General features: G+C 35.7%; 1 protein-coding gene and 1 long non-coding RNA gene across 5 annotated transcripts in view; both read left to right on the top strand.

The window, feature by feature from the left end:
• Positions 1 to 2,480, top strand: part of LOC134669210 (uncharacterized) — a 50,011-nt gene extending 47,531 nt beyond the window's left edge. The window contains exon 2 of the long non-coding RNA XR_010098873.1: positions 2,275 to 2,480. This is a non-coding gene — a long non-coding RNA (uncharacterized LOC134669210). The remainder of the gene's footprint in view (positions 1 to 2,274) is intronic.
• A 7,940-nt stretch (positions 2,481 to 10,420) lies between these two features.
• LOC134669397 (limbic system-associated membrane protein-like) overlaps positions 10,421 to 13,762 on the top strand; it is a 56,386-nt gene continuing 53,044 nt past the window's right edge. The window contains exons 1-2 of one of the 4 annotated variants that reach the window (XM_063526918.1): positions 10,421 to 10,656; positions 11,124 to 11,445. In XM_063526918.1, the coding sequence (XP_063382988.1) occupies positions 11,373 to 11,445 (73 nt within the window). In that variant the 5' untranslated portion in view covers positions 10,421 to 10,656; positions 11,124 to 11,372. The remainder of the gene's footprint in view (positions 10,657 to 11,123; positions 11,446 to 13,762) is intronic. The other 3 variants (XM_063526919.1, XM_063526921.1, XM_063526920.1) reach the window with 3 other exon arrangements.

Below are 13,762 nucleotides of genomic sequence, written 5' to 3' on the forward strand. Positions count from 1 at the left end.
GTCTCCTAGATATTTAAACTTTATACGGCTTACGCTGTCAGCTGTCAAATTTACAAAAAAAAAACCATTGTAAATTTGATTCATTTTGTTTCATGTAACCTTAGGTACGGGTATTATAATATGTAATAATTCCAAAAATAGTTTTATGTTTATATAATATTTTAATGGTATAATATGATCAATGAATAAGGTAAGGTGGCGCAAGGCTAACAGTACGAGGATTCCATACAAGTGATAGGCTTACCCCAGTGTCGTCTTACCCCACCTTACCTTACGTTGCCTAAATAAATTAAAAAAAAAAAAAATTAAAATTGCCCGGGTTATTCGGGTCCACCCTGTAAGTTGGTACTATAGTACTTATACTAAAAAACCGTTCATAGATTTTTGTGCATTCTTTGAGATTTCCTTAAATGTAAAATAGAAAGATACACGTCATATTATTATTACATATAATATATATTCAATGCCAATATATATATATATATGTAATAATAATATGACGTAAACATTGCCAATTAACTTACAGTGCCCCCAATTAAAAATTTATTGACAATAAATGTAATACTTTCTAATTCCCGTGCCACTTAATCAGCTGTTTTAGGTAAATATTCCATGGAAATTAGGGCACGGAAATTAGAATTCGTAATAAAAAAATTCGCCAAAAATTTAAATCGTGTTTACCCAAACTGTTATGTTATCGCTTACATAAAGATACATAAAGGGCTCCTAAATATGACAATTGTTATTGAAAAGCTATGTGGAAAATAAAATTTCTAAGGGGCATCGAAATTAGAAAAAAATTGTCGCCCACCCGGATTCCGAAATACTTATGCGATTTGCTCGAACACGCCGCGGCTTGACGTACATCCGTTTGCTTTGAGAAACAGCCGAATACTGCCAGTACAGGTGAGGCGGGACACGAGGCGGTTCAGATACAGACGTCGGCTGTCAGAGCCCTTTGAGTTTTGCCGACGAAATTTTACTCGCGCGCTCGGACAAAATTTAAACTTCGATCACGAGTTATTTACCACAATGAAGTTAATAGTGTATGTGCTCAATGATAGTAAATAGTTTAAGTATTTGACACTAAATTAGTGATACTAATGTAGAATTTTTCGTAGAATTTTTCATTATGCTCAAAAGCAGATTCCGGACAGGGCACGGGAGTAGTAATTTGAGCCTTTAGGTATTTTTAAGTGTACTCTAAAAACCAATTAATCAGTGAATTCATATGGAACCCGGTGTGAAAGTGTGGCTTCTTTATGTAAAAAAAAAATGGTAAGTATTATCCGATGCTAACCCGCGATTTTCATCACGGACAGAAAAAAAATCGTGTTCAGAAATTGACCCTTAACATATTGTCCGTCTTTATTTTTTATGTGTCTTTTATGTCTGGTGGAAAGTAACAGGTGAAGCACAACGATATTTACCTAAGTAGTACAACATTGTAAGCTTCAAAGAAAATAGGTAAACATTTTAGTATTTACGCAAAGAATGATATATAAGAAAGTAGGGAGTTTGGGGCCCACAAAAAACATGTAATATTAATAAAATATATACAGGTTTTGCATAGAAACGGGAAAAAGAAGTAAATATAAAAAGGCATGTTTCGTTTATTCTCAAATACCTACTCGTGATTTCTACGAGTATATGTACTTACCTAATTTTTTCAATATTTTGTTACACGAGTAACAAAACAAACAAAGTTGTAAAAGTAAATATCATTACTTTTTCACGTTAAGTTTGTTCTTCGTAAGTAACTCTGGGTATTCTAGAAAAACAATAATTAATAAACTGTTCAGGTATTCGTTTAGGGAACTATTGCTTTTTATTATTGAACGTACAATCTAGTAATGTACAAACTAACAAACTGATTTTAGAGCCACCATAGAACGTTTTCACAGTAAAGGTGACAGCCCATTTCCAACGACAGCTGCATTACTGTTCATTTTACTATGGAAATTGACAATGACAGCGACGCGTTCAGTACCGGTAGTGCAGCTGCGGTTAGAAATGGAATGTTACCATAAGTGTCATACCTCATAATAATTTTACTTTTTTAGGGTTCCGTAGCCAAATGGAAAAAAAACGGAACCCTTATAGATTCGTCATGTCTGTCTGTCTGTCCGTCCGTATGTCACAGCCACTTTTTTCCGAAACTATAAGAACTATACTGTTGAAACTTGGTAAGTAGATGTATTCTGTGAACCGCATTAAGATTTTCACACAAAAATAGAAAATAAACAATAAATTTTGGGGGTCCCCCATACTTAGAACTGAAAAATTTTTTTTTCATCAAACCCATACGTGTGGGTTATCTATGGATAGGTCTTCAGAAATGATATTGAGGTTTCTAAAATCAGTTTTTTCTAAACTGAATAATTTGCGCGAGAGACACTTCCAAAGTGGTAAAATGTGTGTCCCCCTCCCCCTGTAACTTCTAAAATAAGAGAATGATAAAACTAAAAAAAATATATGATGTACATTACCATGCAAACTTCCACCGAAAATTGGTTTGAACGAGATCTAGTAAGTAGTTTTTATTTAATCGTCATAAATCGTAAACCGCAATTTTATTATGTTACTTGCTGCTACGGAACCCTTCATGGGCGAGTCCGACTCGCACTTGGCCGCTTTTTTTAATCAATGTAATGCCAATCACGTAAATAGGTAGTTAATGTGAAAAGGTTTGACAGTGGGTCAGGTATCAAGTAGGTAGTTTGATAATTATTTTACTATTTACTACACTGTACTAACTAATAGTTAGCTATAGTCTGACCATCAGGGTGTAATAGTTAGCTATAACTAGTCTGGGTATACAGGGTGCTTCCTGTAACAGGAGCAATAAATTAAACTAAAGGCTGTACTCCTCAAACTGACCAACATTTGTTCAGCAACTTTTAAAAATTATGAATCCTTTAGACTTCCTCTTTTTCATACAAAATAAATATTGCCTTCTATGTACGCTGACATAGCAATGCACGCACGAGAACTTTCCAAAGTTGCGAAACTTTCCACATGAGAATTTCTCGGTAACTTCTGAGAATGTTCTCGAGAACGAGAATTTATTTATTTATCGTAGTTTATTCCATGAATATTCACGATAGTTTAGGTGTAGTCCTTACCCCCAGAAAATTCCGACTTTTGGTCGTCTGCTTCCGGTCAGAAAAATGTATGACGGCCCGGCCAAACGGTCAGACTTAGGTGGGGGGTGCTCGACCAAATGTCATAGAGGGACCCTGGCAGTGACATCAGTGTGTTTGACGTTACTTGTCACGCTTTTAACGTAACAAAATTTGCAATACATTGCGTCTTAGAATAAACTTTAAAGTGTAATAAAAATCAAAACATGAGTTATTTTCAAAAGTTGCTGAACAAATGTTGGTCAGTTTGAGGAGTACAACCTACAGTTTAATTTATTGCTCCTGTTACAGAAAACACACTGTATATTCATTGAAAATAATTAAGTGTTGGCAAAAATACGTATCCTGAATTGGCCTTTAGTAAATAACTTCGCATTAATTAACATTAAATCATCATCATCTTCCTCGCGTTGTCCCGGCATTTTGCCGCGGCTCACGGGAGCCTGGGGTCCGCATGGCAACTAATTCCAAGAATTTTATAAATTGTATCAAGGGATTCATGGGCGTATAGAACATATAGAATTTGGATTGTTTTAGTATAATTTTCATACTATGATATATATGATATGATAAAGCGAAGTGTTTGTGGGTGGGGACAGAGTGGGTCTCGCTTAAGTGTAACGAGTCCATATCACCCACATCCCTTTTATTATTATTACCCATAAAACAAATCCCTAATTAATAACTAACGCAATGTACGGTCATCTTAAGAGCCCATCAACGTGCACACTAGCGCCACTGCTAAATAATCGTGATTATTCAAATTAAGCGAAAGATATTTTAAAAAAGGGGCCGCTATGTACTTTATTTTGTATTTAAGTACCTTTTGAATACATCAAACTAGTTTTTATGCTGCTGGATTCGTCATTCTATGCGTCCAAAGTTAAAACGGCCGTTTTTGTTTTGAGTTCATAGATCGACGAATCCGGCAACATGGAAACTAGTTTGATGTATTCAAAAGGTACTTAAATACAAAATACAGTACGTAGCGGCCGCCGTTTTTGAAAGGTCTTTAGTTTAATTTGAATAATCACGATTATTTAGCAGTGGCGCTAGTGTGTAAGTTGATGGGCTCTTAAGAAGGTCCAATAAAGTGCTTGCTTCCAGGCTTATGCCATTTCATGTTGCGAGTGTGACCTTAAAATAAGGCACGTACTACACTGCAGTAAACAGGCAGTCGCAGGAGACTGGAGACGAGTAACAAGCCCTTTGGAGTATAAGGGATAAACCGGAAGCGGAAACAACTCATTCTATCAACATTTTGGTGAATAAAGGTGTAAGACCAAAAATTAAGGGCTATAAAAATTAATTTTCTTATTTAACCCTTATTTATTTTATCAATTTCATCATACTTATCCAAATGAAAGGATTACCTTTTAATGTGTCATGGCTTTCATGTGTCAATTTCATCCAGGAGCGTATATTTCTTTGATTTTCAATCGTAGGAAAAAAAAAACCATTTTATTTGATTGCTGAAACTAAAAGCAATCGCTGCTTTACCGACGAAATTATCAATGTTCTTCGTTGTTCCAGAAAAACGCTAAGTAGACGGAACTGCCGGCCTAGCCAAGGTTACAATCGCTATCGCTTCGACAACGAAACGCTTTGTGTCTCTCTATCACTCTTCCATAGTAGTGCGACAGTGGCAGTTGTGTTTCGATCGCTACGGAGCGTAAGCGATTGTCATGTTGGCTACGCGGCCTGTCCCTATGACGGAATTAGCCACATTGACACAGCAATCAGTGGATTTGTGTACGATTGTTCCTAAATATTCATTTCATCGTAAACCGCCCTAAGTTTATAATATTGTGATATCACATTGGGCCCCACCTGCTTGTCATTTGCGGCCGTTACGGTCTCTCCGCACTTAGAGAGTTGCCCGGCGCTAATGACTAAACTTTCAGCTTGATACATGTGGAATTACCCTAACAGGGCTTGTTGTAGACGCTTTGTGAAGGACTGGTTATATGTCTAAAGAGGCTATATATTGTAGGTATGGTCATATTATTACAGGGGTCGGACAAAAAGTGCGGATGACGTAAAAATGACGTAATCTTGCACACAGGATGATGTTTGAGTTTGTATTAACAAGATGTAGAAGTAACAGAATAATCGTAAATAAATCCATGGAATTAATAATACAGGTGGTAGGGTGATGTAGTGAATAAAATAAATTTCACGAATATGTAAATGTCTTTTAATATTGCTTACCTTCGTTGGTATATCTTGATTACAGCAAGAGCAGTATACGTGTTTGTCACGTACCTCCAAAAACGGAAAATTGCCACAATATTCGAGTAAAGATGACATTTTAGAGCGTTTTCTTATACATTAGTAAATATAAATTTTAGCTAAATATAATCGTGAAGATACAATAGCTAAACAATAACGAAGTCAATTTATTGTTCATCTGATTGACAATGTGTCAGTCAAAAACGTACTTACTCATTTCAAGTGGCGATATCGTTTAATAAAGAGGTTGATAAATGATAAGTGATAATTGTTTATGAAAATCAAAAATACTATTTGAAAACCTATAAGTGGTTTGACGTCATCCGCACTTTTTGTACGACCCCTCATATAAAAATGACTGACTAATTTTGTTACTAAATTTTAGAGATGGAATGTACCTATAATTATGTAGACGAAGCTAAGCTCTTGGTATATATTCTTAGGCTTTTTGTGATTTTTTTTGTCTAAGTATATGATAAATAATATATCTAAATATGAAAAATATAGGTAGGTAGTTATAAAAAGTCATTTTTTTAAGCAAGGAAACGTATAAATTAAATACCTATCTTAAGTAAAAATTTTGCATCAAAACTTCGATTGGCTCGTTCCTAGTACAAAGGCTGGACATACAAATAACATCATGGGCACCTTTGCACCGGGAGCGGCAAGGAGCGGTGCCCTATTTACAGTCAAAGAATTTAATTTCCTACTTGTAAAGACCCAATTTCTATTTTAAAACCCGTTTAAAACTATAAAGAGTAGGTAATTTGATTGTGACGTCACAAGCTAGTGTTTCATTGAAATTCCTTAGTAGCAAAATCGTTATGACAGTTCAAAAAAAAAAAAACTGATTTGACTTAGTAGTCAAATACCCTATTAGTATGATCAAGCCACACGACTCCGCTGGCTAGGTCACCTGGAGAGGATGAGGGAGGTTCGTGCTGTGAGAAGAGCGTATGTGGGGCACCTGGGTGGAAAACGTCCGTCTGGGCGTCTCAGATACCGCTGGAGTGACGAAGCCCAAAAAGACCTGTCCGCCTTCGGAATACCCAACTGGTGTGAAGTGGCGCAGAATAGGGCAGAATGGCCTTCTCTTGTTTTAGAGGCCAACTACCCGATTCGAACTTTAAGATACGTCAAATATTACAGCCAGATACGATATGGATTAGATATATCAGTGTCAAAAGTAACGTTTTTGTTTGAAGAAACGTCACATTTGACACTGACATACCTATCCAATCCGTATCGTATCTAGCCGATATATTTGACGTATCCTAAATTTCAAATAGGGCCGCAATATCCTTTTTGGGTCACTGAGCCAGTGATGTATGTATGTAAGTATGTATGTATGATATATGAGTGTCGTTATCAATACATACGTTTTCCAATCAATTAAATTTAAATTAAATGTTATTGATTACGATAGTTAATGTACCAAATTCAATATCATAATTATAACGATTCCCTTAATTTCTGTTAATGAATAAACAGTAAAGCAATTTACGTTAATTACTTTCCGGTCAGTTACATTAAATAAATTACTTTGATTAATAGATAGCAACTTCTGAAATTACATTCTATAGCTATGTAGTTTATTGGATTGTTATTATGGGTTATTAATGAAAAAGGGGTTAAATCCAACTTCATATTTCATCAACATCATCATTCTCTTGCCCTTGTCCCATTCACTTGGGGTCGGCGCAGCATGTCTTTCACGCGTATTCGGGAAACGAGATAATCACAAGATCTAGAGACGATATAGAGATCAACTAGATTTACATTAGATATCGCCTAGATGTGACTTGGATATCTAAGTCATAACTTGTCGACATCGTTCAAGAGGACCTCCAGAATCGCGGAAACGTCAAATTTGACATATCTATCTTACAAATATCTTTAAATTATCCATATCGTAACTTGTTGAGGTCTAGTAGAGATCTATTTCTCTTCCACACCTCTCTGTCGCCCGTCATTTCATCATTCACTTGCGTTCGTTTCATAATCATCTCTCACACAGTCCATCCACCTTTTCCTCGGTTTTCCTTTCCTCGTACCCCGTACTACCCTCCACATTCATTCGTAATACCTTTCTCGTTACATGACTTTCATCGCTCCGCATGACATGCCCGTAGTCCCGTATAGGGAATGCAAATCGGTTATTTTCGGTTATTTTTTGTATGGAAATAATCGGTTATTAACCGAAACCGCGGTTATTTCCATACAAAAAATAACCGATTTGCATTCCCTAGTCCCGTACCACGTTTCTAAATTCAACCATAAATAGTTAAATAAATTGAAAGGAATAAGTACATACAATTCTAGAAACAAGTGTTCTTAAAGACATTTTAAACTTGACTGAAATGTTTAACAAAAACTTTTTTTTTGTAGATAATATATCTAAATGAATAGTACAGTATCGTTTATTGCAACGCATGGCATAATACAATAGAAGTTACAATTGAAAAGGTCCGCATGGCACCCTGGTGTGCCCTGGTATGGCATTTATCCTTCAAATTAAATACATTACCTAAATATGATATTTAACACACATAAATAGATAATTAAACAGAATTGCCTCATTCGCTTTATAGAATAGAATATAAATACATTTATTTATGACAGACAAACACAGATGACAAAAACATGTTGACAAATATACAATGTATAACATTTAGTGCAAAATGCCATAAAAGGGTCACAACTCAGGATGTAGCTGGCAAAGCCAGCGCTGTTTTTCCAGCCAGCCAGTGTTGTTTGTTGTTTTTCAGCGCTGTTGTTCTTGTTTGTTTGTTTTTGTTGTTGTTGTTTGTTGTTGTTGTTGTTGTGTTGTTGGTTGTGTTGTTGTGTTGTTGTTGTTGTTCTTTGTTGTGTGTGTTGTTTGTGTTTTGTTCAGCGCTGTTGTTCGTTACATAGGTAGGTGTACAAAAAGTTGTATATCTCGATATATACGTATAAATATGTTATATGTACGTGTACGACACGTAATTTAATCAGGCACATTACGAGGTAATGTCTAAAATATAGCTCCACGGGCGTGTAATGGATACGACAAGTAACGCCACAGATACATGGTAAGTAGACGACGCATGTACTAAAACATTTGTGGAACGCATTTAAAACTGTCAGGCCAATTCAAACGTGCACCTGACATTAAAACATATAAATGATATTGGAATCATATCAGTAAGCTGTCATGTTTTGGGAATTTTTAACTATACTTATCTCAATAAATTATTTGTATTTGATATGACGAAATATCATTTGAAATTTACCAGTCGCTTTTCGGTGAAGGAAAACACCGTGAGGAAACCGGACTAATCCTAATATGGCCTAGTTTACCCTGTGGGTTGGAAGGTCAGATAGCAGTTGCTTTCGTAAAAACTAATGCCTACGTCAACTCTTGGGATTAGTTGCCAAGTGGACCCGAGGCTCCCATGAGACGTGGCAAAATGCCGGGACAACGCGAGGAAGATGATCAGTAAGCTGTCATTTGTTCGAGCTCACCTTACCTCACTTCTCGCTCGCAAAAAAATATACATGCACGGACAAATCAGAGCGCAATAAACGCGCGAATGACAGCTAACTGATTTGATTCCAATTGATACTGCAATAATATCGTTAGCTGTCATGCGCTCCTTTATTTTGCTGTATTTTGAATGATTTCAAATAATATCATTTAAATGGTTTGATGTCAGTTCAGATTGGCCGGTATAAATCATGTTTGATATCAGATGCACGTTCGAATTGGCCTGTATAAATGATTGAAATGGATATCATGTTATGGTACGAAAATAAGGTCCCGATGAGTGGTCTACTTAGATATGTCTATGGGAGAAGCAGATATACGCGAAAATATTGTGCCCAAACAATCATCCATCATGCTAACTCTTTTATTGGGAATTTTCTGTACGAATATTATTTATAATGTATTGTCACCGTAATGTAAAGGATTCGATCCATTTGGGTATATGACCGGTTAAAATACAGTACAATTAATCATAGAGAAATAAGTATCTTTTCACCACACCAGCTCAGAAAGGCTTACTTTGCACTTCAAAAACTGATAGCAAAGTTGCATTTTATTCACATGTGAGGCAAAGTAATCAAATGCAAATTTTGAGTGGTTTTCTTATGTTTGCTGGTAGAATTGATTTTTAAATGATGATTTTCGATGATAATATTACAAAAAAATCATTTGGGTGTTTTGGTTTGATTTTGTTTGATATTTTACATTTAATATTTACTTCGGGTTGAGTAGTGAAAAATTTTGTGTTTCACTCGGGAGCAAATTTGTTTAACCCTCGTGCTTTGAAATCCTCGCAACGCTCATGATTCCATTTTTCGAACCACTCGCTACGCTCGTGGTTCAATTTTGGAATTTTTCGCTTGCAACAACTTTGCCCCCTTGTAAAACAAATAACTAATTGTATTCTTACATATAGCGATCACTTTTAGCTAAAAACTTATTTTTATAATAAATTATAAATGAATTATAAGCAAGCTTTGCGAACAAAATATTTGTAAGATTGACCTTAAACTTAAGTTTAAGCTCTAAGCGAGTTTGAAACTTATGAATAATACCTACATTTAATTACACCTTTCATATATTTTATTATTACTAAGCAAGGATACTGAATGGATGGAGTAAGCGCTAAGGTAATAATATAATTATTGTAGACACACTTATAATTCTTACAAAATAATACGCTTACAGTTAAAAGTTAAACTTGTTGACACCCCTGTTTACATTGGGGATTGGTAAGACCCTTAAAAGAATCCTCAAAACAGAAAGCGATCGCTTCTTCATCTAACAAAACGTTAACAAGAGCCTTTCACACTCCCAAGTTCCATAAACGCGACGACGTATCAACGGGAATCCAAACACGTTCTTTTATTCCACAAAAATGGAACACCGGGGAAAGGAAAACAAAAATACAGTCGTATCCGTATTCATGCAAAAAGGCGCCTTCTAAACGTTTGAGTGGCAACCTTTTCATGACGTAACGTGTCTACGCCGCTGTGTGCTACGACTGCTACGAGCGGCCCGTAGCGGATCAGTGTGCCCGTAGATCCGCTACGGAACGGTCGTGCGGCGCTGCCAACTTGACGACTTGTTGCCGATGCCGCGATTTTTTTTGTGCGAATTCGATTTTTGAAATTTTGAATGTGCCAGTGTTAATAAAAAGAACGTGTTATTTAACGTATGTTTTTGAAAATCGCTCCACGGAAAAGGATGTAGATTGTTTATTGGGATTTCGGCATATAATAATAAAAACTATTCGTAAGTGATTCTGAATAGGAATACCAAGTGGATTTGATTTATTCCTGAGATTTTGTTTATATTCTGAGGAACGTATTCTGTATGAAGATGATTTTTATTTTTTGTCCTTTTTTGTTCTTCGTAGTTTTCTTACTTGCTGTATGATGATTTGTTAAAACATTCACTGCCAAAAACACGTATGTGTGTTCATTTTGGACTGGAAAGGGCCCGGATTGTTAATGTAATTAATTCCGTTCATTAAAGTTAACATATGTTTAGTGTAAGAATAATTTTGAAATTTGGTAATTCGCAATATTACCACGAACCCATTTTTTGATTCGTGCTTAAAGGATTGAGATTTCAAATTTAAAACTGTTTGAAAGACAAATCGAAATTTAAACTTCGACTTGAAACCATACTAGACGAATTCATATCAAATGGTAAATCCCCAATAAATATTCTCAAATGAATATTTAATACGAGCGAAGCCTGTATGTGTATATCCAGCGATTCAATAAACTATGTAAATGAAAACATTAAAATAATACCCGGAGAGAAAAGAAAAAGATACTGGCACATTACAAATGTACACAAAATTAAAAGCGCGATGAAAAATAAGTGAAAAGGAAAAACAAAAGAGCGTTGGCGTTGAGTCTCGAGCGAAAATGACTCTTCTTGAGTACTTTTAATGAGGGAAAATGTACTGTTTTTGCGTGAAATAGTGAATAGTTGACGGAATGAGGATCGAGAGGACGTGTTTTTGGTCGATGCTGCAGGCGCTGGCATTGTTGCCTACTATGGCTTTGAAAGGTGAGTTAAGTTTGCTCATAGGAATACTTTATTTGATGTAAAACATAAAACTTAACATATAATACATCTTATTCTAAATACAGGGTGATTTTTGGACCATTTGCCATATTAAGCGAGGTGATTAGTTAGGCCATACTGAACGACTTTTTCTATGGGACCAACTCCGAATGGTCCTGGGTTCGAATCCCGGTAAGGGCATTTATTTATGTGATGAACACATATATTTGTTCCTGATTCATGGGTGTTTTCTATACATATAAGTAAGTAGGTAAGTAAATATCCTTTATTGCAGCATAAAGGTAAAAAAATACAATTAGCGAAATACAAACTTAAGACTATGTAACAACAATAATAAGTATATATCTATAAGTATGTTTATATCGTCGCCTAGTACCCATATCACAAGCTATGCTTAGTCTGGGGCCAGGTTGATCTGTGTAAGATGTCCCCAATATTTATTTATTTAACTCCAATATTATCATCGTACTGACAGATAAAATAGGCGCGTACCAAAATACGCACAAACACATTCAAGAAACGAAATCCGCCCATAAAATTTCTCGTGTGACGTGACTTATTAAATCCAAACTTTTTTCAAAGCAAGTTATTGCCGGCATTGTCTTAGTCATGAAATTAAGCAACATTCGTGACGGATCCCGAACCACCTAAAAGTGCAATAAAATTGTTATAAAAAAATACTAAGCCTTATGGCAGAGAGAAAGTAAAGAAGTAAAGAGTAGTATACGGGGTGAAATTTTAATCACCATTCATACTTACGCAAAGTTCCTAGTGATCAATCGCGAAAAAAAATTGGCAGTCCCATAGAAATCATTAAAATAATCCAATATAATAATAGCGCTTAAATTGTATAAATTGTACAGTTGCTCTTTAGTCGCGCATAGGTAAGCGAGAAATGTGTTCATGCTAACGAGCTAGCTCCCGTACACCTAAAGGTAAAAATACATGCTTTTGTTTTTATAACAAGTTTAACAAAGATTAATGGATTGTGAAAATGTATCAAGAAATCAGATTCATTCTACGAATGAATCTGGTTTACGCCAATTGGGGTTAACACTCTATAAATCTGATTTCTCTCTAGTTTTGTCGAATAAAAATCTAAGTTACATAAGGCTCGGTACGGTACCGATCGCACCTGTCACCGAATGCTAATGCTCACACACAAATGGCGTTTCTTTCGCTTTTCGAACGGTTTCATGTGCCATGAGAAATGGGCCTGAATTGTATAAGAAGTGTGAGGTTCCGTGATGTTTAATAATAAAAAATACGTAGGTAGAGTCGGACCAAGTAAAGTGTGCAGCGGATTCCAAAGCTCACGCAGTGAAAGTGTCATTTATACGTCATAATTTCATAGAAGTTTGACGTTTAAAATATCACTTACACTGCGTGGGCAATCAAATCCGTGTCAGGCTTTTCTTGGACTGATTTTATAAGGGTATGATTTTGGATTTTATTGATATCGTATGATTAGTCTGACTTTCTGCCGTATTCGAACTTCAAGATATTCACAAGAAACGAGACGTACTAGATCCATTCTAGATACGTCGTTATAGTTTAGATATCAACTAGTTCTCTTTTGCAGCGCAATTCGGGCAACCAATGTCACTTTTACGTAAGATATAGTAAGATATCTATTAGATGTGATTGGATCTCTAAGTCATATCCTGTGGAAATCGTTCAAGAGTATCTCCAGAATCGCGCAAATGTCAAATTTGACATGTTAGATCTTAAACATATCGTTATCGTATCTTGGTGATGTCTAAAAGATAATAGATGTCTATTTCAAAATCCGAATCGGGCCCTTTTATTTGTTTCATTTCATTCATTTCAAAATGTGTTTGATGTAGAACTGATCCACACTAATTAAGTCCTATCTGGAATCCAATTGAAATTTGCTCAGCGGTAAATTTTCGGTTTTATCCAATAAGTCTACTGACAGGATCACATTATTCAGTAACCGCGGGCAATCTTTACGGATTGCATTCAAGTGTAATTCGTCGACTGTTCAATTTAGTCTGAGATTATAGCTTAACGTTAATTTTGCTAATGGTAACATTCCATTTCTAACCGCAGCTTCACTCCTAGTACTGAACGCGTCGCTGTTTTTGTCAATTTCCATAGTATGAACAGTAATGCAGCTGTCGTTGGAAATGGACTGTCACTACATTTAGGATTTGACGTCTCAAAATTGAACTTGATGCCAACTTCGAAATTCTGACAGGTGATTCCGATGTATGGAGATGTGAATAAGTAAAAATAATTCATATGTTGGCGTCAGATCATCTAACTCAGGACATGA

The sequence above is a fragment of the Cydia fagiglandana genome, chromosome 12 (assembly GCF_963556715.1).
Source record: "Cydia fagiglandana chromosome 12, ilCydFagi1.1, whole genome shotgun sequence".
In the NCBI taxonomy this organism is placed as follows: Eukaryota; Metazoa; Arthropoda; class Insecta; order Lepidoptera; family Tortricidae; genus Cydia; species Cydia fagiglandana.